The sequence below is a fragment of the Rana temporaria genome, chromosome 3 (assembly GCF_905171775.1).
Source record: "Rana temporaria chromosome 3, aRanTem1.1, whole genome shotgun sequence".
Classification (NCBI taxonomy): Eukaryota; Metazoa; Chordata; class Amphibia; order Anura; family Ranidae; genus Rana; species Rana temporaria.
Window position 1 is genome coordinate 394,445,732 of NC_053491.1, and position 27,665 is coordinate 394,473,396.

General features: G+C 43.0%; 1 protein-coding gene across 7 annotated transcripts in view; it reads left to right on the forward strand.

Annotated features, from left to right (window-relative positions):
- PACSIN2 (protein kinase C and casein kinase substrate in neurons 2) overlaps positions 1-27,428 on the forward strand; it is a 170,907-nt gene extending 143,479 nt beyond the window's left edge. For 4 of the 7 annotated variants that reach the window (XM_040345837.1, XM_040345831.1, XM_040345832.1 and 1 more), the window contains 5 exons: positions 2,191-2,196; positions 4,902-5,023; positions 7,846-7,953; positions 17,348-17,538; positions 23,480-27,428. In XM_040345837.1, coding sequence (XP_040201771.1) covers positions 2,191-2,196; positions 4,902-5,023; positions 7,846-7,953; positions 17,348-17,538; positions 23,480-23,592 — 540 coding nt within the window. In that variant the 3' untranslated portion in view covers positions 23,593-27,428. The remainder of the gene's footprint in view (positions 1-2,190; positions 2,197-4,901; positions 5,024-7,845; positions 7,954-17,347; positions 17,539-23,479) is intronic. The other 3 variants (XM_040345835.1, XM_040345834.1, XM_040345836.1) reach the window with 3 other exon arrangements.
- Positions 27,429-27,665: the final 237 nt, after the last annotated feature.

The window sequence follows — 27,665 nt, forward strand, 5'->3', positions numbered from 1 at the left end:
TACAGTATGTGATAAAAAATATATAGTGGCTTATACAGGTTCTCGTTAAATAGTTATTCCAGGTTTCAGAAATTAATTCGATTCATGTAGAGTGGCATGTAAATTGCCATCATCCCTGATTAAATGGAAAATGTATAACCTCAAATGTGGGATTTAAAAAGCAATTTGGACAATAGTTTTTTTTTTAATTATATAAAAAAATATATTTATTACAAAAAGATCATAAAAACAGCAATACTCTAAACATTACAAAGGCAATGCGATATTTGATGCATGGATATACATATGGAGGAGCTGTCTTTTCCAAATTAACATATTGACATATAACTTAATCGTGTTTTTTCTAATAGGCATTGATTATATGCCAAAGTTTAATGTTCTTAAAGGGGTTTTCCACCTTTTTTTTAAGTTTATTAAAAGTCAGCAGCTACAAAAAGTGTAGCTGCTGGCTTTTAACAAACTGACACTTACCTGCTCCACGGCTCCAGCGACGCGCCGGCCGGGGCTCCGCTCCTCGCCCCCCCTCGCCGGCCGGCGTCTTCATTCTTAGTGTGGGCACCCGGCAGTGACAGCTTTCGGCTTCACGGCCGGGCACCCACTGTGCATGCGCGAGCGGCAGTGCGCATGCACGAGCGGCGCCATCAGATTGGACAGGCGCTCGCCTACAGGGAGGGGCTGTGAAGAGGCGATTAAGCTAATCGCCTTTCCAGCCCCTCGGCAGAAGGAGGAAGTGGGACAGGAAGTCCCCTTCTCCTGAAGCCCCCACTCCCCCCCCCAAAAAAAATGACATGCCAATTGTGGCATGTAAGGGGGCGAGGAGTGGGTTAAGAGGAAGTTCCATTTTTAGGTGGAACTCCTCTTTAATGTCAATGGTCCAATGTATTTTGTATCTCATGCATTGATATTGTATTCTGCATTTTCAGAAGTGGTTATTGTCCCTGATGAAGATTTTATATGCACTTTTTCGAAACGCATCGGTCTCTGCAACTACCCATCACTTAGACCTATGTTGCACTATGGTCTCTGTGCTAGATGTACCGTATTTGCCGGTGTATAAGGCGACCGGGCGTAGAAGACGACCCCCTAATTTTACATTTTTTTACGATTTTTTTTGCCTGTACTCACCGTATAAGACGACCCCCCCCTTCCGAGGCTTCCGACGCTTCATATTTCTTCCTTCTGGAGCCATATTCTTCTTCCTTCTTGCTGGAGCCAATCACGGCAAGCGATGTATTCTATTAATGAATACAAAGCCTGCTTGGATTGGCAGGCGGGCGGTACTGCAAGGGTGTTTTTGTGTAATTCCCAGAGTTCAGCTTTAAAGCACTAATCCAACCATAAGGTGAAATGTTATGTTAGAGTGGAGCCTGATGGGTTGCTTATCTGACTTGGGTACTACAGCACAGTCTTTCTAACATTATTCTGAACTCTGTTCCTGTCCACCTGGGAATTCTGTGTGTTACAGCTCCTTCTATTACATTCAATTGAGTAGAAGCCCTTTATAATAGGCATGGCAAGTGTTTAGACCTTAGAAATTGGCACACCTTACAGAATCCCCAAGAGACAGGAGAAACAGTCAGGATGGGATATCTCTTCATTTTCTACCAAACACTAAAATATCAGTTTTGGGGGCTTGACCCTTTAATACCCCCACCAAATCAAATAGACTAAAGGCTTTCAAGCTTTAAGGCCACAGTACTAAATGTTTGCCATCTGTCTGCCTAGCATTGATGCCTTATTGTGTGCCATAAAACATTTCAGTAGAGTGGGGGCATCTATTGTACATCCTCTGTTAGCAGCCCTTCTAGAACAGGCCTGTGTATAATCCAACAAAGCCCAGAATTTTCTAGCAGTGTGCTGAGCCTTCACACAATCCAGCTCTGACGTTACTCTGATCCCCCAGCAATGCAGAGAACTGGACAGGACACAGTTGCCGCCCTACTCTGTGATGACAGATCACAGTCTAGCTGTGGCGTTGTCATAGATGATCACAAGTGCAGTGAGTAATCACTGTAACAGACCCTTCCTACTAAATCACTTAACCTTTTGCTTCATAGACCTGCAAAATAAGAAAAAAAAGCTGTATGAATAATAATGAAAGTTGAATGAATAAATGAATGTTTTTGATTCTTCCCTTTTTTTGTTGCTAATAATTCTCCTCCTGTGTTTCTTGCTTTTGCTTTACAAAAGGATGAAGTAAGTAAAGCGTACATGATAAAAGTTTCAATGTTTAGTTGCCTTGCTATAAAAGGCCAATGATCAGTTGTTTTTGACACCTGGGTCTTGGGGTTTAACAGCTACAGATTCCTAGCTCTAGCCTAATTCACACCCACAGTGGTCACTCTGAACAAATGCAGCTCTGCTGGTTCACCCTTAGCATTTTTTCTGTTTGATTTTTAACCCTTTCATGCCTATGCCTATGTATGACATTTGGTGTTTACAAGTTAAAATCCATATTTTTGGCTAGAAAATTACTTACAACCCCCAAACATTATATATATATTTTTAGCAGAGAATCTAGAGAATAAAATGGCGATTGTTGCAATATTTTATGTCATACGGTATTTGTGCGGCGGTGTTTTAAACACAACTTTTTGGGAAAAATTTACTTTCATGAATTTTAAAAAAATGAAAAAGTAAAATTAGCCCAATTTTTTTGCATAATGTGAAAGATGATGTTATGCCGAGTAAATAGATACCAAGCATGACACGCTTTATAATTGCACGCACTCGTGGAATGGCGACAAACTACGGTAACTAAAAATCTCCATAGGCGACGCTTTAAACTTTTTTTACGGTTACCAGGTTAGAGTTACAGAGTAGGCCTAGTGCTATAATTATTGCTCTCGCTCTTACGATCGCGGCGATACCTCACATGTGTTATTTGAACACCGTTTTCATATGCGGGCGCGACTTCCGTATGCGCTTTCTTTGCTGCGCAAGCTCGCGGGGAGGGGGGCGCTTTAAAAAAATTTTTTTTTTGTTTTCTTATTTATTTATTTATTTTTTCTAATATTACATTTTTTTTTTTTTTTTTTTTACATTTTGATCACTTTTATTGCTGTCACAAGGAATGTAAACATCCCTTGTGACAGCAATAGGTCGTGACAGGTACTCTTTATGGAGGGATCGGGGTCTAAAAGACCTCCGAGCCCTCCTTTGCACTTCAAAGTATTCAGATCGCCGAAAACGGCGATTCTGAATACTGTGTACTTTTTTAAATCCGGCGCCATTGGCAGCCGAGAAACCCGGAAGTGACGTCATGACGCCGCTTCCGTGGTTTCAATGCGCACACTGAATCAAAGCCGTTTACGGCTTTGTTTCAGAGCGCGCCGAGACGCTGGAGGCGCCGGATCGTGGATCGGGTCTCCCGGTGGGACGGGAGGCCCGGTCAGAGCGGCGAGAGGCGGCGGGAGGGGGGGGATGTCCCCTCCCGCTCCTCCGGCATAACAACCGAGCGGCTTTTAGCCGCATCGGTTGTTATGTTTGGAAAGCCGATCGCCCGCTCTAAACAACGGTACCGGGATGATGCCTGCGGCTGCAGGCATCATCCCGGTACAACCCCTGAAAGCCGAGGACGCATATATGCGTACGCTCGGCGTGAAAGGGTTAAACACCTGCAGCTACTTGATTGAAGCCCAGTGCAACACTGAGATTTTCCAAAACTGCTGGGTGCTACTTTAAAAAGGAGTGGGGTTAGCATTAGGCTGGCAGAGGCAACCTTCTCCCTTGCTTTAGTATAGGAGGGGCATGGAGTGGGGGACCACATTTAAAGCCAAACTGAATTTTCTGTTTAAATATGCTGTGTACATCCCAGGTGCAGCAAAACAAAAGGTGTTGTTTTACAGTTTGCTTTTTTCCCCTCTAAAACAGCCATAGCCTGGGTGGAGAAGTCTGTCATCTGCCAGCAGCTGCTGAGAAGGACCATTGTGTCTGTGTGGGAGAAGTGTTCTCTACGGAGGCCCAAAACATTGGTCCTATAGCTCTTCAATCGTCAAAGCTCATTATCCCCACTGAATAGCTGTGATTCAGCAAGGGAACGGATTTAGTTCTCTGCAAAGAGCCTACTGCTTCCCCATACAGTGCAAGGATCCTTCTTTATGACATGCTGGCAAGGGGCAGACTTTTCTACTCGGACTGTGGCTGATTTTAAAAGAAAAATTGTTAGACTTTGCAACTCTGTCTGGTTGTATTCACCTGGAATGTATTTAGATGACTTTTATTTGAGCTTTACGTATTTATTTATTATTATACTGGATATATATATAGCGCCAACATTTTGCACAGCACTTTACAACATGGGGTAGCTAATAGAGTAGGAGATAATCAGATTGGGGCAAGGAGTTCTATAGGATTTGAGAGGCTCTGGAAAAGTACTGGAGGCGAGTATGGGAGGAGGTGACGAGGGAGCCAGAGAGCAGGAGGTCTTGAGAGGAATGAAGAGAACAAGTAGGTTGGTATTTATTTAGACCGTAAACTGAAAATATACCATTTTTTTTTCTTCTGATCGCTGGGTTTTTATATTGTCAGGTTGGAGTGCTGCTTCATGCTGGTTTATTAATAAAAGCACAAAAAAAGCATAATGGGTTTCACTCCTTGTTGCCATGGCAACCTCATGATGCACTATTGCAGTTTCCTCATTTTAAGTGATGTTTACCATGCCTTCTGTGTTTTTTTTATTTATTTTTTCTATACATCCCCTTAAAGCTATCTCTGTTTCATACTCCTCTGTATTTGCTTAATGTTGCATGTTTTTATTGTATATAATGTGGTATGTTTAAAAAAAATGGCTTACTTCTCCCATTGTTTTGCTTTCCTTGTTTATCCTCTGGTGCCACCTTGTGGTTAAATGTTGATATTGCACAGTTCCACCTTACTAGGATTTTTGTAACCTCTCGTAGGAGTGGTCTGCTGACTTAAACCGCACTCTGAGTAGAAGAGAAAAGAAGAAGCCGGGAGAAGGGGTGACCCTAACTGGAATCAGCCAAGCTGGGGAGCCGTCTGTCCAGACTAAACACAGCAGGTAAAGACGTGTGACATCCATTTTGTCTAATAAGGGAACTCTTTATCACAGGCTGGCGTGGTTATCAGTTGTAAGTCTGCCTATTTTAACCATTTGAACTTTTTACCTAAAGCCATTTAAATGTTAGTGTTAATCATATCACTTGGAATCAGGAGATGCATCCATTTTTTTAAATTTATGTGTATGAGGATAGTTAGCAGTGCAGTTAGCTAGCAGTAGGTACTGCAGTTTGTCGTTCTATTTAGATGCAGCGGTATGATCAGTGATGCAGGTCTCTGATCAAGATCATAAACAAAGATGTGGGAAAGGCATTTATTAGGAGTCTCAATCCTGGGGTCCTGCTTCAGCCTGAAGTGAAAAAAATACTTTGGGGGAGATTTACCAACACTAGAACTCTTTGGATCTGGTGCAGCTGTGCATGGTAGCCAATCCACTTCTAACTTCAGATTGCTTAATTAAGCTTTAACATTAAAACCTGGAGGCTGATTGGTTTCTTGCAGAGCTGCACCAGATTTTGCAAGCTCCAGTTTTAGTGAACCCCCCCCCCCCCCCTTATTAGAGTGAAAGCGGCAATAGAGAAGCAATGCTTCAGTCAAGAGTGCTCATAGTGGAGATGCCAATCTCTGCACATTTCATGCCAAATAAGGTTTATTTTTTGCAAACTGATAGTAAACGCTGCGCTCCCCTTCCCTGATCCTTAATGACTGCTGTGGGAAGGAAAGGCGGTTTAGAAAGCTGTCCCTTGTGAGCGTTATCAATATGTAGCCTTAACCCCTTAACATTCTTTCTTTTTTTTTTTTTTTGCCCACTGTGCCCCATTTGGGATATGCAACTGGAAGTTAAATGAAATCTGTCCAGAAGTGAGGTGAATCCTTATAGCTGTTGAATTTTACCTCTATTCCCCGTCTGGGGACCACACATTTTTTATTTTAGTCCAAATTGCAGTGGTCAGTAGGCCATTTTGAGAGGGTGATTCTCTCTCTAGTGTGGAACTAAACAAAAATAAAAACAAGACTGAGGTTCTAACCCCTCCCTACTAGATACAAAACGAATTAACAAGTGCTTTAAATACTTTCACAGTTTTACTAAGGTGCTGTGTCAACACTACAGAAAAGGGTGGGTGGGTGCTCTTGTTATGATTTCTGAAGTCACTTTACTGCAGTGACACCTTCTGCAGATGGCCCCTTTCCCTGTCTACCCATACACACTCGAATGTTTGAAAATCTGTTTGCCTGCAGTTCTGCTTTTTAAATAGGGGGATGATGTCTTTGCACCAACTATGTGATAGTGTTTGGGCCTGGCTCTTTAGGGCCAAGCACTGTCGCATAGGGGACATTATGTGCTCCCCCATACCTGGAAACACCACTTCATTACTAAGGGCTCTAGCTGTGTGGGAAGGGTGCTTGGCTAGGAGAGTATACATGCCTTTGGACCATGTGCAGACATTGTCACTTTGCCTTTAATAGGCAGTGACCGTGTCTCTCTGTTAACTAGGACATTAGGGAAAAGGGAGGGCAGAATAATAATTGTCCAATAAGAGCTGTAATAAAAGGGGTGCTGCATGCGCTAGTTTTGGATCACGTAACTAACAGCAGTTATGCATTGCAGGTGCTGACATTTGCTGAGCTTTCAAGATTCTGCTGATTTCAGTGCCCACTGCAGGCTATCACTGCTCAAGGACACTTGACTCGGTACTGCAGCACCTGCTTGTTCCAGCTTTGTCATGTATTTGATGACTTTACTATCCCTAGCCTGGATAATATTTTAATGTAGACCTAACTCTGCAGTTTAGATTCTATAAAAGCTACTCTATAGCTAGTGGCATACCAGGCGGAGAGAAGAACTTGTATGCATTATTGTCACACCTGCTCTTTGAGGAGCTCTGCTTTCTCATATTTAGCCCATATTTATGGAACCATTCACTTCTATCCGTACCCCAGAACAGGGCACAATCTGTCCGCACTTCATGCAGCTGGTTGGGGTGCTAGCAAAATAATCTGCCAGTACATTTTGGAATTGTGAATAGACACCAGAACTCCTGCAAGAAGTGCATAAAAGACACAAGGGGTACATCGACAATACATGCTGGCAATGTCCTTGCTGAGATTTGAACCCAGTACATGAGCACTGCAAGGCCACAGTACCAACCAGCATATTTTATCACCTCAAATAAAAAAATACAGAGAAAAGCATCTCAACTTCAGGATCTGGTACACTTCTTAAGGTGTATGTCTGGGGAAAAATAAAGAAATGCATTCAATGTGTCTCTGTAATAAATACACATTATTATATGTTGTGTCTCAAATAATGCTGCAAGTACAGAGAAATACCTATTGATCCTGCCAAAAATCCAGGAGGTTCCCAACTTCTGGTTGCGAGCGGACCTCTCTGCCAGTGCATTATTGAAATACCAAGCAGTGTTGTCAACCCTAATCAGTTCTTCCTTGTTGGACAACTGAACACCTACCCCTCATGTTATGAATGGTGTTCCATAGTTCAACAGAAGAAAACTGGGCAGTGCTGACATCTTGCGATTATAGTACCTCAGAGACACTGTGTTAGCCCAGATAGGAAGTTAGAAGCTTACTGAATTTCTGGTAGATTAACAGGTTTTTCTGTACTTTTTAGAACTTTTTTAAACCAATAAAATGGAAACTGGATTTAAAAGGATGGAGTATGTATTGAAGGCATGTAATATGACTTGTTTTTTCTTTTGCCCAGACATACACTTTAAATAAAAATTTTGGTTGTGTTCTTATAAGTTTCTTGGTTCAATATCTTTGGTTTGAGTTTGATGTGCCTGCTCTCTTCTTCCCGGTCAGCTATCTTAGCGTGCAGTCAGTACAGTCTACACAGTCGAGTAGCAATCCATTTGAAGAAGAGGAGGAGACGAACAGTATCATTGAGAAGGAGGACAGTAAAACTAAAAAGTTGGTGACCCCACATTTCCTGTTTCATTTCCTTTAGCTTCCTTTCTTTGCACTGGTTTGTCACTATGGGGTGTGTGAAGCCTGAACGGAACACAGCGCATGACACCTGCATTCCGTCCAGTTGTCTACTCATTAACAAGCGTTTTTTTCCCCCTTCTTTTTCCAGCACCGGACACTAACACTACTTTCTCTCATTATCAGTTAACTCTGCTAATTAACTGCATCCTGGCTGGTGGGAACGACTGAGTCTTTCTAGATCACCAGCATGCCCCTCCAAAGCTCTGTGTTGTGTACTTTCTGGGGATGCTGGAGACCTAGCTTTTTTTTTTTTCTCTCTAAAAATGCCTGTTTCACAGCTTTCTCCATGTTAACGTTTGTTTTTATTTTGATTGACTTTGGCATAGCAAAAACAATTGTACTTGGCAGAATAAAATGCATTTCTAGAGGACCATTATGCTTTCCGTAGGCCGTTATGCCTGCTCATGGGCCCCATGTGTAATAAAATAAATATTAAATGCTGTTGAAGAAAACGTGAATGTTGGTTGTGCAAGACTGTTACTAATCGGAGAGGTCAGGTTTATGCTGGAAAACTCTTTAAAGCCCAATTGAACTTTCAGTTTACAGTATGTAATTGTACAATTTTCAGTTTAAAATAATTGTACAGTATGCAGCACCACCCCTGAGGGAGCCGCTTGTCAAAACAGGTTTTCTGACCCTTGCCACCCGCTTCTCAATCCCCCTCCCTACTGGCAAACCTGCTTTGTTTCTTCCATTTAGACAGGAGATTGAACACACAAATATTTCAACACTCTATCCAGCTGCTACAAAGAGACACAAGAGGCATGAAATAAGTGACCTTATTGATTATTGGCTTATATCTCCTAAACATGTATGGTTGGCGCATGCGCTCTAAAGGTCCGGCGAATGCTGTTGGAAAATCAGAGCTCCTTGCTGGAACGGGGGACTCCTGCTCAGAGGCAACATGTCGGCTCCCTCACTCGGTGCCTGAGAGGCGGTGAGGGCGCTTCGTTCTAAGGTAAGTATTTCATAATGAGCTAGTATGCATTGCATACTAGCTCATTATGCCTTTGCCTTACAGGTTGTTGTTTTTCTTTATCGTACATCACGGGACACAGAGCGGCATTCATTACTATATGGGTTATATGGAGTACCTTCAGGTGTAGACACTGGCAATCTCAAACAGGAAATGCCCCTCCCTATATAACCCCCTCCCATAGGAGGAGTACCTCAGTTTTTCCGCCAGTGTCTTAGGTGTTAGTCATGGTTTAGCTTGCCTCCACATCCTTGGGATTAGGTGAGCTAACCGGTTCTGTCCAAAAAAGCCTCAGCGCTAAAGTGGTCAGTAACCGGACCCCAAACCCTTGGGGTATAGCCCATAATGCTTTTCTTTTTAGAGAGCTGGACCCTGGGCCCAGAACTTAGAAACCTTTGGGTGCCTAATGTTTCTGTTGCCAGAGTGCTATATGGGCCCAGGACAGTGGATCCTTCATAGGAACCCAGGGCCTGAAGGTCTAGACATCCCCACCGAGATGGGGGAAGATTGGGCCTCTTGCTTGGCAAAGTCCTGCGGCATGGAGCAGGTAAGTGAGGGGAAAAACTTGCGGAACTTGGTTCTTAGCAGGTTTTTTCTGGGGGGTCACAGGGGACATGCCTAAAGTTATGCACTGCATCTGGCAAACTAGTCACATATCATAAAGATAGGATGGCTCTATATGTATTATTCCCCATAAGATGTGACCTCCCTTGTAGTGTTGGAAAAGCATTGAGTGGGGCCTGTGATATAAAAGTATATGTGTGTGTCAGAGAGCTGTGCTTACCTGCAAGCCTCCAGGCGATGCTCCATTCAGTCTTCCTCCTCACGGCCTGCAAAGCAGGCAAAACGCCGACCTCCTCATGGTTCCAGGCTGCAGGCTGCAGTTTGCTGGAGCAGAGAGGTCCCTTCCTCCCAACCCCACCCCCCCCCCTGTCGGGAGGGGCATTTCCTGTTTGAGATTGCTGGGGGGGAAGGGCGGGTCAGTGGCTTAAGGAAGGGGCGGCCCTTCCTTGTTTGTTCCATATAGCTCATTCAATACTTTGGAACTGAGGAGGAAAGACCAGAACGGCAAGCACGGGGCGCCGAGGACACACAGTGGCCAGAAAGAATATTGCAGTCTTCAGAAAGACTGTTTTCAAGCCTAGGAATAGGCTGTTTCTTTTCCATCTCATAGTTTTTCTTGCAATACTACTCAGGGGGACAGAATGTTTTTTCTTTCCTAGATTTGAAAAAAAAAAAAAAAAAAAAAAAAGTGTCATCTAGGGGAGAGGAAGCATTTTTTATCCCCCAAACAGGTGTTTGGGCATTTAACTATTTATAAGTCCCAGGTACCAATAAGTAGCAGGTGTACCTCGGTATTGTACCATGGCATCAAAAAACAAGGGTACAAGAGGTGGGGATTCCCCCAGAGAATCTGAGGTCTCGGACAATGCTATGCCGCTGCTTTCCCCACAGGGAGCCTTGGGGCCATCGGGATCTGGGGCTGGAGCTGACGCGGGTCAGTCCAACCCTAAGATGGTCACGGAGGAGGTATTACTCACCTCTTTAAAAGAGATGCAGAAAAGCATGGGTAAAATGATAGCCACAGCTATGCGGGGCAGTAAGCGGAATAGATCTCCGTCGCCCGAGCGCGGACCCTCAGAAGAGGAGGTCCTTTCCTCAGGGGAATTGGACGACCTCTTGGACAAGGACCAAGTAGGTTCAGGGATCGAAGATCCGGATACAGAGGAGTCTGGGGCAGTCTCCCTGAGGGAGAGCTGGTGGATTCAAGGATTGTCGGACTTGGTCCATAGGGCATTCAACTTGCCAGTACCAGATCTCCAGGTATCGACGGTTTCAGCTTTGGGCTCACTGAGGGCGCCTCAAAGCAATGCTGTGTTTCCGATCCATCCTCTATTAGAGGGAGTTTTGTTCCAAGATTGGAACAAGCCAGATAAGATCTTCTTACCACCTAAGAAGTTCTCTGTCCTATATCCTATGGAAGAAAATTTTTCCAAAAGATGGGCTACTCCTGCAGTGGACGCAGCCATCTCATGTGTTAACAAATCGTTAACATGCCCTGTAGAAAACATACAGGTGTTCAAGGATCCAGTTGATAAGCGCTTGGAAGCACTACTTAAGAACTCCTTCACTACTGCAGGGGCAGTAGTACAGCCAGCTGTGGCTGCGATTGGGGTCGCTCAAGCATTATCGGATCAATTTAAGCAGATGCTTAAACTTATTCCTGCCCAGCAGGCAGAAGAATTTTCGGATGTCCCTAAGGCCATATGTTTTACGGTAGACGCAATCAAGGATTCTATCCAGCAAGCGTCACGTTTATCGTTATCCCTTATCCATATGAGAAGACTCTTATGGTTAAAAAGCTGGGAGGCTGAGCCCCCATGCAAGAAGCTCCTGGTAGGGTTCCCCTTCCATGGAGGACGACTCTTCGGAGAAGACCTAGATAAATACATTCAGACCATTTCAAACGGCAAGAGTACTCTCTTGCCAACTAAGAAGAAGGTTCAGGGGCCTGCGTTTAAACGACAGTATTCCCCTGGGCAGGGGCCCTCTAATGCCAAGCAGTATCGACGGCCTCCTGCAAAAGCAAACTTCGGCTTCAACAGCAAATCACAAGGACAGGCTGTTAGAGGCAAAAGGCAGTGGTTTCGCAAACCAGCAAAACCAGCCCCCAAGCCAACCTTATGAAGGGGCGCCCCCACCCACGAAGGTGGGGGGAAGGCTGCGACTCTTTTCAGAGATTTGGGAAGCCAGCATTCCCGACGAGTGGGTACGGTCTTCCGTGGCCACAGGCTACAAATTAGATTTCCTAAGGTTTCCTCCTCCTCATTTCCAGGAGTCGAGGATTCCAAACGATCCGCCTCGGATTCCGGCCAGTCCTGGAACAGGGGCTGGGTTTCTACTCCAACCTATTCATCATCCCCAATGGAGATGTCAGGCCAATTTTGGACCTAAAGATGGTAAATGCATATCTAAAGATCCGCTCATTTCGGATGGAATCCGTGCGGTCAGCAGCTGCCACACTCCAGAAGGACGACTTCATGGCGTCCATAGACATAAAGGATGCCTACCTTCATGTTCCAATTTATCAGCCACATCAAAGATATCTACGCTTCATGGTGGCTTCGCGTCACTTCCAATTCGTGGCGCTTCCCTTCGGGTTGGCTACGGCCCCCCGGGTGTTCACGAAGGTCCTAGCTCCGATCCTAGCCAAGCTAAGGATCCAAGGGGTCACGATCCTAGCATACCTGGACGACCTCCTAGTCATAGACCACTCGTCTCCCGGCTTGGAGCGAGCAGTGGCCCTCACGGTCCAATACCTCGAGAGGTTCGGCTGGGTCCTAAATCGAGAAAAGTCAGCTTTCCAGCCCACAAGGCAGTTGGAATATCTCGGCATGAGATTAGACACAGAACAACAAGGAGTGTTCCTACCTCTGAGGAAGGTAAAAGCCATCAAGGAATTAATCCTACTGGTTCTAAGCAAGAAAGAACCGACTATTCGCCTATGTATGAGGTTACTAGGCAAGATGGTGGCCACGTTCGAGGCGGTACCATACGCCCAGAGCCACACTCGCATCCTACAGGCAGCCATCCTGTCAGCATGGAGCAGAAGGCCACAGGCCTTGGATATCCCGTTGCCGCTCTTATCAAGAGTCCGACAAAGTCTGTGTTGGTGGTTAGACCCTCAGAATCTACTGAAGGGGAAGTCTTTCAGCCCAGTGGCTTGGAAGATAGTGACCACAGACGCCAGCCTGACGGGCTGGGGAGCAATTTTGGATGGTTGCACTCGCCAAGGTACTTGGGCAAAGCCAGAGAAGCAGTTGCCCATCAACATCTTGGAGCTCAGAGCTGCTCGACTAGCCCTCAGGGCTTGGACGTCAAAATTGCAGGGGTTCCCGGTGAGAATTCAATCAGACAATGCCACGGCCGTGGCATACATAAATCACCAAGGGGGAACCAGGAGTCAAGCCGCTCAGAGAGAGGTGAGCTTGATTCTCCTATGGGCAGAGGCGCATGTGCCCTGCATATCGGCAATATTCATTCCAGGAGTGGACAACTTTCAGGCGGACTTCTTAAGCCGCCAGACTCTATGGCCGGGGGAATGGTCTCTGCATCCACAAGTCTTTCAAGCACTCTGCCAAAGATGGGGAGTGCCGGACGTGGATATCATGGCATCGAGACTCAACAAGAAACTAGACAGGTTCATATCCCGCTCAAGGGATCCGATGGCCTGCGGAACCGATGCGTTGGTTTGCCCTTGGCATCAGTTCAAACTTCTTTATGCGTTTCCCCCGCTCCAGTTACTACCCCGCCTGCTGCGCAGGATCCGGGTGGAACACATACCAGTCATCCTGGTAGCTCCAGCATGGCCCAGAAGGGCATGGTACTCACTCATCCTAAAGATGGTAGTGGGAGACCCTTGGACTCTTCCTCTACGGCCAGACCTGCTATCGCAAGGTCCGATCCTCCACCCTGCCTTACGGCATCTAAATTTGACGGCCTGGAAGCTGAATCCCTGATTCTCAGGGGTAGAGGTCTGTCTCAGAAAGTAGTCTCTACCCTAATCAGAGCCAGGAAACCGGTCTCTAGGGTGATTTATTACAGGGTCTGGAAGGCCTATGTAGGCTGGTGTGAGTCCAAGCGATGGCTTTTCTCGCAAATTTACCATCGATAGAGTATTAAGTTTTCTCCAGCTAGGAGTGGATAAAGGATTGGCATTAAGCACAATCAAAGGACAGATTTCTGCTCTGTCAGTGTGGTTTCAGCGGCCGCTGGCCACCCACTCGCTGGTTAAGACCTTCCTTCAAGGGGTCTTACGTATTAGACCTCCAGTTAAATCCCCGCTTTGTCCGTGGGATTTAAATCTTGTTCTGTCAAGTTTACAGAAACAACCATTTGAGCCGTTGGCTGAAATTCCTTTGGTTCTACTGACAAGGAAGTTAGTATTTTTGGTTGCCATAGTTTCCGCAAGAAGAGTTTCGGAGCTAGCGGCCTTATCCTGTAAGGAACCATATCTTGTTTTTCATAAGGACAGGGTCGTTCTCCGCCCTCATCCTTCCTTCCTACCGAAGGTCATATCCAGTTTTCATTTGAACCAGGATTTGGTATTACCATCCTTCTTCCCTAAACCTACTTCCAGAAAGGAAGGGTTGCTGCATACCTTGGATATTGTCAGGGCCATGAAGGCCTATCTTAAAGCTACAAAGAAGATCCGGAAAACAGATGTGCTGTTCATTCTACCGGAGGGGCCCAAGAAGGGGCAGGCAGCTGCAAAGTCCACCATTTCTAGGTGGATTAAGCAATTAATCACTCAGGCCTACGGCTTGAAAGGGTTGCCTCCTCCAGTATCATTAAAGGCTCATTCTACTAGAGCCATGGGCGCCTCCTGGGCAGCACACCACCAGATCTCTATGGCTCAAGTTTGCAAGGCGGCAACCCGGTCTTCTGTCCACACGTTTACAAAATTCTACAAGTTGGACGTAAGAAGGAATACTGATACTGCCTTCGGGCAGGCAGTGCTGCAGGCTGCAGTTTGAGACCCTCGGATTCCGGGGGCTCCTCTTTTTTGAGTTAAATTTAAAATTTAAAATTATTTTTCTCAACTAAGTTGGATTTATTATGATTTGAGTATATCTCTAAATTAAATCCTTTTGTCTTGGAGATGTTCTCCCTCCCCTCATTGTAAGCATTGCTTTGGGACATCCCATATAGTAATGAATGCCGCTCTGTGTCCCGTGATGTACGATAAAGAAAAAGAGATTTTTAATACAGCTTACCTGTAAAATCTTTTTCTTGGAGTACATCACGGGACACAGAGCTCCCACCCCTCTTTTTTGAGGACCATTTTGGGAGGCATACTGCTTGCTACAAAACTGAGGTACTCCTCCTATGGGAGGGGGTTATATAGGGAGGGGCATTTCCTGTTTGAGATTGCCAGTGTCTACACCTGAAGGTACTCCATATAACCCATATAGTAATGAATGCCGCTCTGTGTCCCGTGATGTACTCCAAGAAAAAGATTTTACAGGTAAGCTGTATTAAAAATCTCTTTTTTTGACAGTTGTCAGCCCACAAATATCTGTAAAATATATGATGTGGCCTTTGAAGTACAAAATGTGAAGACCTCTGCTCTAGAGCAAGTTATGACACAGATCTTCAGAATGGGTGTGATTTCTATTTACATGCACTCTTAAGCTACCCATATAGACGCATCACACATATCGCACCCTCAGGGTCTTTCATCTCCTAAAAACACAGATCAGCTCAATGCTCTACCCAGGCTTCTACTTTTGAGCCAAAATTCCGTCCTTTCGGCAGAAGACTTGGAACTTAGAACCTTCTACCCAATGAAGGTGCACCCTCACTCCAATGAGTGAGGGGACATCGATCACAGTTTGCCTAGCTTTAGGTCACAGATTTTCCAGACCTGTGGTTTCAGAGAGGTCCAAAACTTCTTCACAACGCAAGCTGAAATTTACATACTCGAATGAGTCGAAGACTCTCGCACCTGCATGGTCAGATCTTTCCCGACCAAGTTTCACTCAGTCTGAAGGCAAACGGCTCCTAATGTGCTGTTACACCAGTGCCATGGGGTGAACCGTGTATTCTATAACAAATTGTATATAAAATACAGCAAAATTAAAAAGTGAAACCACGTCTGTATGAAAAAGCATACACTTGGAAAAAGCATTAAAATAAAATTGATCTAAAACCGTTATAGGTTTACTTAATGTGACAACTATATAATAAACTGTCATGCAACAACTCATGGTCAACTACGGATGGTCAGTACCCAGCAGGACAGGCTCTCGACAATGTAATTACTGTGCAGCCAATAAGTGCCACGTGATCTGAAGCACCTCATATTCAAATCAATGGGCTACAAAATTGCACTGCAGGAGAACACACAGGAATGCATTCCTGTGCGGTTCTGGTGTGAACTACCCCTTAAGCTTTTCAATACAGGTGTGACCCTGCAAGGGTAATTGTTTTATTTATTTTTTTCTTGGGGGTTAGGCTTTAAGTGCTAACAATGCTATCCTGTTTAGTATGTCTAACTAAAGCATTATCTTTACAGGTTTCCCCTCATATAGACGGCTTTAAAGTTGTTGTTGTTGATCTATCTGTGTTGTTTACTTATCTAACCCCCCCCCCCCCCCTCAAAACCCTAAGTGCTGTGTCTTTCTGCTAGGCCGTTCCTCTGTGCATGATAACTTCTGACAAGTTCTCCGACACAGGAGACAACAGTAGCTGTAAATTTGTGTCAGGGAGGTAACTTAGAGATGTCTAAGCAGAGAGCTTGTCTAGACACAGTACAGCTCTGCATGTAACTTTGTTTCTCTGCTTATGTCAGTGGTTCTCAACCTTCTAGTGCCGTGACCCCTTGATAAAATGTCCCAAGTTTTGGGGACCCCTAGCAGTAAAATTATTTTCGTAGCGTGGGTTGTCAGCACCCAAGGCAAGACAAGTAATTTGTGCCCCTAACCCACAGACATTTAGCACTACCTGAGTCCTTTTTAAAGGCAACTGTAATCACAGGTAGTGTTGCTCACTGTGTCTCTGGCTTCACTGTGTCTCCGAATTTGTGGTGTCTCGTAGCAGTGACACCTATGCCGAAATCAGGAGATAGGGTCTCCTTCAGGCCCTCCCACTTCACATTCCTCATCAGTCAGCTGACCTTTAGTCTCTGCCCCCCAGCCCTGCCGTGAACTGAATGGGTGCCTTTGAAGTAGGCTGAGTGGGCAGCTGCGGGCTCCAGGAACAGCCGGCTGGCCATAGGCTCTAGTGATAGCCATGCTTGGTGGCCCCAAATCATCATTCGACCCTCGAGGGGGTCCCGACCCCCAGGTTGATAACCACTGGCCTATGTGGAGGGGGGAGTGCCTTTCCTCCAATCGGCTCTGACACATTGTATGTCCAGACTCCACACCCACCCCTATGTGCTGTTGTACCTGTTTATCTTCAGTATTTTCTTCTCTACAGCTGTTCAAAACCCATCATTTATACAGCTTGTCTGAACTTTTAGAAAGCAGGGGACTGGCTTCTGTCTTTTTTCAACCTAACTATGTAACTCCTGCAGATAGCAGAGGAGCGAGGCAACAGACAGAAATGCCACTTGGTGCTCTGAATTGAAACAAGTACACACTATGGATCCATATAATTTGTTGATGTTTTATGTCAGAGGTTTACAACCACTTAAAGTAGAAAACTTGTTGTTTTAGTCTCAATTGTAAGAATACAGTATGTTATGGTCTTGTGCAATGCTTCTACAGACTGAGTGTTGATTCTCCCTTCAGCTTCATGGAATACTTCCTTACCAATTCATTTCTTGTGTTCTAGTGTTAGCAGCTATGAGAAGACTTACCCCACCGAATGGTCTGATGATGAATCTAATAATCCCTTCACCAGCAGTGATGCAAATGGTGACAGTAACCCATTTGATGAAGAAACTCCAGGCACAGTGGAAGTCCGAGTCCGGGCGCTTTATGACTATGAAGGTCAGGAGACGGATGAGCTAAGCTTTAAAGCGGGTAAGGAAATTATTAGGATAATTTTAGAACCCTAAACATCCCTCTGGCTTGCAGTTTGAGATGGTCATAACTGAAAATGCAGCCTACTTCTTCACTAGACTAATGACATAGCATGCAGCCTGTTAATTTTTTTTAAAACCAATGACTTTACTGAGAATGTAGCCTATCAATCCACTAGAGACCAGCAACATAACTTACAGCCCCAATTCCCAAAAAGTTGAGATGCTGTGTAAAATTTACATAAAAACAGAATGCAATGATTTGCAAATCTCATAAACCCATCTTTTATTCACAATAGAAAACATAAAATGTTTAATGTACATATTTAAATGGTAAATTTTAATGGTAATTTTAAAATGGATGGCAGCACCATGTCTCAAAAAAGTTGCGACAGGTCCAGGTTTACCACTGTGTAGCATATCTTCTTCTTTTAACAATATTCTGTAAATGTCTGGGAACTGATGAGACCAGATTTGGGAGAAGAATGTCTCATTTTTGCCTGAGCATATGTTTATCTAAAACCTAGATATATATTTCAGCATTGATGATGATGCCTTTCCAGATGTTTAAGCTGCCCATTCCATATGCACCCCTATACCATCAGAGATGCAGGCACTGAGCACTGATCAGCCAGAAAGTCCCTCTCCCCATGCTTGCCAAAAATGTACAATTTTAATTTGTCTGACCACAGAACAGTTTTCCACTTTGCAACAGACCATTTTAAATGAGCTTTGGCCTGAGAATATGGAGGTGTTTTCTGAATCTTGTTCGGATATGGCTTCTTGTTTGCTTGATAGAACTTTAAGTTGCTTTTGCGAACTGTGTTCAGACACAGTGATTTTTGGAAGTTTTCCTGAGGCCATGCAGTGATGTCCCTCACAGAATCCTATTTTAAACAAGGAAAATGGTGCACTTATTCAATAAAACATTTATGACCTCAAACAAAAATAAGAACAAATAAAATTAGGTCACTAAAAACGTGAAGCTAAGCCATTAATGGTATAAAATCGTGTGTGTGTGTGTGTGTGTGTGTACTATTTATATATTTATATATAGTTGTACTCATAAGTTTACATACCCTGGCAGAATTTGATTTCTTTCACTCATGGTTCGTGTTTGGCTGAAGCCATTTATTATCAATCAACTATGCTTACTCCTTTTAAATCAGAATGGCAACAGAAACTACCCAAATGACCCTGATCAAAAGTTTACATACCCCAGTTCTTAATATTGTGTATTGCCCCCTTTAACATCAATGACAACTTGAAGTCTTTTGTGGATGAGGCTCTTTATCTTCTCAGATGGTAAAGCTGCCCATTCCTCTTGGTAAAAAGCCTCCAGTTCCTGTAAATTCTTGGGCTGTCTTGCATGAACTGCACGTTTGAGATTTCCCCAGAGTGGCTCAATGATTTTGAGGTCAGGGGACTGAGATGGGAACTCCAGAACCTTCACTTTATTCTGCTGTAGCCAATGACAGGTAGACTTAGCTGATTTTGACCAAATTTCCTGTGCCTTTTGTAGCTCGCACATCCCCAAAACATCAGCGATCCACCTTGGTACCATTCATCGTAGGCTTTGTTGACTCCTCTTCAAATGTAGCGTTTATGGTTGTGGCCAAAAAGCTCAATTTTGCTCCAAATGACTTTGTGCCAGAAGGTTTGAGGTTTGTCTCTGTGCTGTTTGGTGTATTGTAAGTGGGATACTTTATGGCATTTGCGTAGTAATGGTTTTCTTCTGGCAAATTGACCATGCAACCAATCTTTCTTCAAGTGCATCTTGAAATGGCCACATCACATATTTTCAGAGAGTCCTGTATTTCACCTGAAGTTATTCGTGGGTTTTTCTCCCGAACAATTGTCCTGGCAGTTGTGGCTGAAATTTTAGTTGGTCTACCTGGCTGTGGTTTGGTTTCAACAGAACCCCTCGTTTCCCACTTCTTGATTAGAGTTTGAACACCGCTGATTGACATTCTCAATTCCTTGGATATCTTTTTATATCCCTTTTTCCTGTTTTTATACAGTTCAACTACCTTTTCCCGCAGATCCTTTGACAATTCTTTTTCTTTCCCCATGACTCAGAATCCAGAAATGTCAGTGCAGCACTGGATGAAAGATGCAGGAGTCCAGAAACTCATTGACCTTTTATATATATATATATATATATATACACACACACTAATTGCAAGGAAACAGATCACAAGTGAGGATAGTTATCTTTTAATAGCCAATTAAACCCCTTTGTGTCAACTTGTGTGCATGTTATCATGCAAAAATATATGAAGATAAGGATGGTAAATTAGTCCATTTCATAAAGGAGAAACCAACTTCAATTGCGGAGGAGATCAGACGAAAAAAAAAACATCACCAGTAAGTGTAAAGATTGGCCGCTCACCTCCAGAGAAGACCAAAAGGTCAGATAAAGCACACAAAATAGCTGATGGAAACCCAGCTGGTACATCTATGCAGACACCCTCCGGTCTTAAAGTGGAGCTCCACCCTAAAGTGGAACTTCCGCTCATCGGAACCCTCCCCCCCTCCGGTGCCACAATTGGCAGCTTTCGGGGGGAGGGGGGTGCAGCTACCTGTCTAAGACACGTATTTGCACCCACTTCCAGGGAGAGACACTGCAGGTAGTTCGTCAGTTCCCGTCCCCCCGTTGTGTTCTGGGAAACACACGGCTCCCAGGACACAGCGGGGACCAGTGAGCACGGCACAGCACGACTCGCGCATGCGCACTAGGGAATCGGGCAGTGAAGCCGCAACGCTTCACTTCCTGGTTCCCTCACCGCTGATGGCGGTGGGGGCAGCTGAGAGACGAGCGATTGCTCGTCTTCTGCTGCCGACGTCGCTGGACTCCAGGACAAGTAAGTGTCCATATATTAAAAGTCAGCAGCTGCAGTATTTGTAGCTGCTGGCTTTTAATATTTTTTTTTTTTACAGCGGAGCTCCGCTTTAAGCCTCCATCCTCAAACGCCACTACAGATATAATCATAGGGTCAGAGAAACATCAAATCGCCACTGAAGATTCCAATAGGTCTGTGGCGACTCAATCCAATAATGTGCCTCTTACACTCACTCAGAGAGAACAAAAATATCCATAGTACAATAATGCCAATTTAAAAGTACATTTTTTTCAGTAACTGCTTACATAACGGTAAGATGACACTCGCCTCCTCTGACCTTTTGGTCTTCTCTGGAGGTGAGCGGCTAATCTTTACACTTACTGGTGGTGTTTTTTTCTGTCTGATCTCCTCGGCCATTGGCGTTGGTTTCTCCTTTTATCAAATGGACTAATTTACCATGCATATCTTCATATATATTTTGCACTTTTTTTTACCATTTTCTGCACTGGACTTGGGCAGAGAGATATAGAAAGATAGAGATCTATACAATACATCTCTCGTTTTGATGTCATTTTTATTTAATAAGTGCGCCATTATCCTTGTGTAAATATTATATTATATGTTCGTGTTTTGAGTGCACTCTGTGTGGTTTCAGCTGTTCACAATATTGGTAATTATCACTTATTTGAGGTCTGGCATGGCAGCGCTCAAGTTTCTTGCATTTACACACACCTTACAGAATCCTACCAGTTTTTAATCCAGTGCAGTATGAAGATCAGATACTGCATTTTGGCCTTGTCACTTGTGCACAGAGTGTTCTCCAGATTCTCTGAATCTCTTTATATGTACTGAATGTGATGATATATTTAAAGCCTTTGCAATTTTATGTTGAGGAACATTCTGAAACTGTTTAACAATTTTATAGATGCAGATTTTCAGAGATTGGTGAACCTCTGCCCATCGTTACTTCTGAGACACTGACTCTTATAGATGCCCTTTTTATACCCAATCATGTTACTGACCTTTTTCCAATTAACCTAATTGGTTGCTCTTTCTTGTTATTGCCACTTACTTTGCCAGCTTTTTGTTGCCCTGTCAAGCTTCTTGAGGTGTGTTTCTGCCATAAATTTCTAAGATCACCTTTAGAGGTCGACCGATATGGGTTTTTCTCTGGCCAATGTCGATGCCGATATTTAGAAATCGCGGCAGCCGATTTATGATGCCGATTTTTTTGGGCCGATATGTTAGGCCGATTTTTCAGGCGCTTTTGGGCTAAACAGTAAAGTTAGCCCATATTTTGTTTTCCGTCCAAAAATGTTCATTACCGTATTTTTCGCCGTATAAGACGCACTGGAATATAAGACGCACCCAATTTTAAAGGAGGAAAATCTAGAAAAAAAAAAGATTCTGACCCAAATACTGTAGTAAAATATTTGCCCCCCACTCGTCATCACCATCACACCACTCCCACATTAGTAATAGCCAGTAACATTGCCCCCACATAGTAATAGCCAGTAACATTGCCCCCACATAGTAATAGCCAGTAACATTGCCCCCACATAGTAATAGCCAGTAACATTGCCCCCACATAGTAATAGCCAGTAACATTGCCCCCGCATAATAATAGCCAGTAACATTGCCCCGCATAATAATAGCCAGTAACATTGCCCCCGCATAATAATAGCCAGTAACATTGCCCCCACATAATAATAGCCAGTAACATTGCCCCCACATAATATTAGCCAGTAACATTGCCCCCACATAATAGCCAGTAACATTGCCCCCACATAGTAGCCAGTAACATTGCCCCCACATAGCCAGCCAGTAACATTGCCCCCACATAGCCAGCCAGTAACATTGCCCCCACATAGCCAGCCAGTAACATTGCCCCCAACTCACTGTTGCAGATCGCTCTGGTAGGAGCCCCCACGCGAGCCCTCTGCTCAGCGTGCACCGCCGCCGGGTGTACCAAGATGGCCGACCGCTCCGGAGCTAGGCCAAAGCCGCGGCCTTTCCTAAGACCACGGCGGCGGTGCGCTCCGCGGATCGGATCGGTCGGATCGGTGAGTAAAAAAATGGTATCTTCGTCTTATAAGACGCACCAACTTTCCCCCCCCCCCCAGTTTTGGGGAAGAAAAAGTGCGTCTTATAAGGCGAAAAATACGGTACCTGTTTTTGTGTATTACATTTTTTATTTACACAAAAACAGGTAATGAAAACTTTTGGACGAAAAAAAAAATATGGGCTAACTTTACTGTTTAGTTATTTTTTATTTTATTTGTTAAAGTATATTTTTTCCCCAAAAAAATAGTTTGAAAGACCGCTGCGCAAATACCGTGTAACATTAAATATTGCAGCAATCGCCATTTTATTTCCTAGGGTCTCTGCTAAAAAAAAATATATAATGTTTGGGGGTTCCAAGTGATTTTCTAGCAGAAAATACAGGATTTTTACTTGTATGCAACAAGTGTCAAAAAAGATTTAGCCTTTAAATGGTTAAACTGAGAATTCTCCTACACGGAGTTCAGTTCATTGACAAGTAGCAACATTGTATATCTTTTCTAAAACTTGGCAGTCTGCCCAGGAGAGAGAGAGAGAGAAGTCTTCTACGGGAAGCTTCAGGCAACTTGCATTGACTTCTATTACAGAAGCTTTTTGCAAGTCGCGGTGCTGAAGTTTAAATCGGCTTTTTTAAAGCACAAATCGGCTGATGCCGATTAATTAAAAAACGCCAAATATCGGCCAGCCGATATATCGGTCGACCTCTAATCACCTTTTTTTTTTTTTTTTCTCCTCTCTCTCTTTACAATGGTAAGTTTTTTAAGCATTTGATATGTTTTCTACTGTGAATAAAATGTGTTTGAGATTTGTAAATCATTGTATTCTATTTATATGTAAATTTCACACAGCGTCCCAACTTTTTTGGAATTGTGGTTGTAGAATGCAGCCTATTCAATCACTGGAGAACTGTGACATCTCTGAGAATGCAGACTATCCATTGAATAGAGAACAGTGACCTCAAACTGAGAATGCAGCCTTTCCATTTTCTAGAGACCAATGACCTCAGTAATTTCACCTTTTGCCTTTTCTCCCTTATAGGTGAGGAATTGACGAAAATCGAAGACGAGGATGAACAGGGTTGGTGCAAAGGTCGTCTGGATGGTGGACAAGTGGGCTTGTACCCTGCAAACTATGTGGAGTCAGTGCAGTGACATTCAAGCCCCTTCCCCTCCCTGCCTCTAGCGTGCACCTAGTTCTCGTAGTAACCTGTAATCTGTTCACTGGGAGTTCAATGCAACATAACCTGTATATAATATTATATAAGGAAGATATGGTGGACTCTAGAAATGAATTCACCTACATTCAGTAGAGCAGGGAATCTTGATGTTTTTGATTTTAACTTTTGTTTTCTTTCCCTCCCATATTTCAAAGCCAAGGCACTGTTACTTTGACAGTATCGGTCTTTTGTTTTGAAAAGGGCCCATTGCAATTAAGTGCGAAATCAGCACATCGAGGAAGCAACAGTCCTGCTTGTTTCTTGCTGTATTTTTTTCTTTCTGATTTAACTTTATTTTTATTGGTCGCTGTTGTGGGCAGTGCCTTGCATTGATCCTGCTCGTTCACTTCTTAGTATGATTTGTTGGAAGTGACCTTTTCTGTAATGTGGATTATATATTTTTTTAAGCGTTGCAGTTCTGTAATTTTTTTTTTCTTGTTTTTATGAATTTTTTTTGTCTTATTTAATGGTGGGCGAAAAGTTATTTTTTTTGTTTCTGCGGAAGGGCGGAGGTTTAGATGCTCCATTTTCCATTTATAAAGTATACCTTTTTTGTGCTCAGTTTTTATCTTTTAAGGCAGCCATGTGACTCCTTTAGTTGGCAGCCCAGCCTTAGGTAATAGCAAGAATAGTGTTTGTATTTATCTAAAGTATGTTACAGGAAATTGTGGCAGACCTTAAAATCCTAATGCTGGGTTTACGCCATTAAGGGCGTTATTTATTACTTTTTTTTGTTTGTTTGTTTTTTATTTTCCCCAGTTAAGCAGCCACAGTGGCTATTGTATGTAGAATTCCAAAGTTGCCCTTTTTAGCATTTAATTTTTTCAAATTTGTGTTCTGTTATTGTTTCAGCATATTCATGTTTCAAAATAAAATCCTGATTTGATTAATTCTGGTCCTTTAAATGACGTCTGCAGGTGAAACGTTCCCTAGTTATATTCCAGAGTTGTATTTAAAGTGTATATAAAGACTTTTTTCTTTTTTTTTTTTGGAAAATAGTGGAGAAGGGTTAAATCCTGTCTGGTTTATATTGCGGCCTGTTCCCACTGGAGTAAGTGATGGGAAATGCAAAATTCAAGAATTGTCACCAATGCAAGAAGTGAGGGAAAATTCTTAAATTGGGACGCATGTTAACTGGCCGAGATGGAAAATTGCTTCCAATTCCTTGTGTGTCTTTACAGGAAGGGAAGTAAAATCTTCCCAGATGTACAGAGGCAGCACAAAAATAACCTGGTATGGGTTTAAGCCTCTCCCTACTCTATGCAAAGATTGAAAAAAGTTCTGACTTTACATACACTTTAATAATTTTTCAGGCACATTTGACAGAATAAAAGAACAAGCTCTGTCTGGGTCAGATGGAGGACCATTTCCAAAATTTCCCTCCTAATCGCTGGTAGGTTTCCAAAAAGAAGACTGCTTGGGTTGTGTAATGTGCAGCCTGATTACTTCTTTAAGCTGCTACTTACTCCTAAACGGATACCTTTTTTTTTTTTTTCTGCAAGTAGGTCAGTAATAATGACTGGATGGGAGAGATTTACACAGTAACTAAAAACAAAAAGTTCTTTAATATTCAGTGTATTTTTATTTTGTTTAACAGTCATTAATTGGTCTGTAGATCATCCACTCAAATTTCAGGTGACTTCCCTGTTGGTCTAAAGTTAAAGTATTATGAAATTCCTAGGGCTAACAGAGACATTTTAATATTTAATCTAAGCTTCTAACGCTGGGAAAGGGCTTTGGTGTATTTTTTAGTTCCACCTTCCGTATACTTTATGCAGAAAAATTTAAAAAAGAAAATTAAACTTTAGAGTTGTTCTAGTTTTTCAAATGTTGAATAAAAAATGCTACATATGTGTCAAGACTTTCTTCATGTCGTCATCTACTGTACAAGTACCCAAACGCTGTGTTTAGAGTAATGTGCGTTTGTGTGTCTATGGATAAACAAAAATTATAACTATTTATGCCTCTATATCTAGATATATTGAATTATTTTTGACTAATTTCGAAGAGAATCCTTTAAAAAGCGCATGTTGTCTTGTGAATTTCATGACAGACTATGCCTGGAGACTGTTATCGATCCTAGATCTTCGATCCTTCCTAGTTTTTTGCTGTATCATAGTCTTAAGTATTCTGTGATTCTGAAAAAAAAAAATTAGTAATAAGCGACAAAAAAAAAGTGTTGTGACATGTAGTTTTGGAAATTTGGTGAGATGTACTAAATAAGCTTTTTTTGAGGGGGGTTCCATGTAGCGAAACACTGTATAGTCTTCCACAGCGCTTACACGGAAAGTATTCGGGAAGGCTTGTCTCATAAAGCAGAATTTTATTTTTCCTGATGTGGTCAGAAAAAGATCACCCTATGAACTCCTACATGGGCTATTCTGATGTACCATCACTCTTGATGTATTACAGTGGATTCTTGGGGATCAGGCTGGATCTCTGCTCTGTATTTTAAAGCCCAGCTGAACTTTAAGTTTAAGGGCCTGTGTCAATGGGATTTGGGCTTATGTCAATTGCATTATTTATAGATGCTTCTAAAATCGGTCAGAGTTCATTTAAAAATGCATGTGACCTGCAGGTTGACTTATTTCTGACCTGCATTTGACTGGCTTCAAGCCAAGTTTGCATTTCATAGACTGGGAAGTGAAAACCCTTTTGATGCAAATCGAAGCCTGTCAACACAGACCCTAAGCTAATTACATATTTGGTGCTTTGTAACAAATGTATGCAAAATAGTTTTCATTTATTTAAAGGGTAAAAATCTGTCCCCTGCCATGAGGCTGCAGAATAATGGGCCCATGCTCATTCTTTGGAAGCAGTGGTTTCTCTTTAGAGATCTGGCACACCCTTGATAAACAACTTGCGCTCTCCAATAAGTAGGGGACACAAGCTTTACTGATTTGTGGAGCTTATAGGCCTTGACACAGAAGGGGGATGTTGGAAATGCTGCAGAGAGACCACTGCTTCTGTACTGAGAGGGCAGTGATGATCCTTTTCTGCAAAATGTTGGCAGGGACCGGCTTTTCTACTTGGGTTGTGGCCTGAGACTTTGCACACCTTTTTATTTTGATACACTTTAAATGTATTTAGCTGATTTAAACATAAAGTAGAGTTGGGATTTAACAGGTTTGGTCTTACACTTGAGTTCACTCAAAATTGATATTTTATTTTTGGGTGAAGGCCTGTGTTTTATGATATCCAAGAGTTTCTAATACATCTTAGGATGAGTTCCAGCTTCAAGATCCACTTGCTGATGTTCCATTCACTTGCTCCATGCACCTCAGCAGCAGTCACTTTCCAAATTCTCTATCCACTAACTGCAAACATCAAACAGGGACACTAAGGCCTTCCTTTAATGTCTGACGGGTAGACCAAGCTAGAAATTCTGACCCAAATATCTGCTGGGTTTCCTGTAAGGTGCAACATTTATGGTTAATTCTTAGTGTTGTGTAGACTGACCCTTTTCAATTCTGGCCTCTCTTTAGAGCAGGGTGCTTTGAGAAGAGATGAGTGATCTGACTAATGCTGCTCAGAAACACCACACATGCAGCATGAGAGAAGTCTCCTGATAGAATGATGTATTACTGTCTATAGCAAAATGTTTCTATTTGCATTTAATGGAAAAGCTGTTGTTGAGGAAAGTCTTTACTGCATACTATAGCACAAATAACTGTACACAGAGCTGATTGTGGTAGATCGGGTAAGTTGTGCCACACAAGAAACATTTTGGCTGTAATCTTATTAAAGGAATACAAATATATTTTATTCAAATTCTTCCAGTGTGTCTGTCGTTATTTAGCATGCTGTTTCTTTGTGTTGTGTATTATTGTGTGTGAGATAGCACTGTATATACATTTTGTTTTTTAGTGATTTCAGATGAAAAGGTAAATCAGGATCGCAACATAAATCGTCACATCATTACAGCAGATTTAAGGACAGGAACACATAGGTACAGTGGATATAAAAAGTCTACACACCCGTGTTTAATATTTCAGGTTTCTATGATGT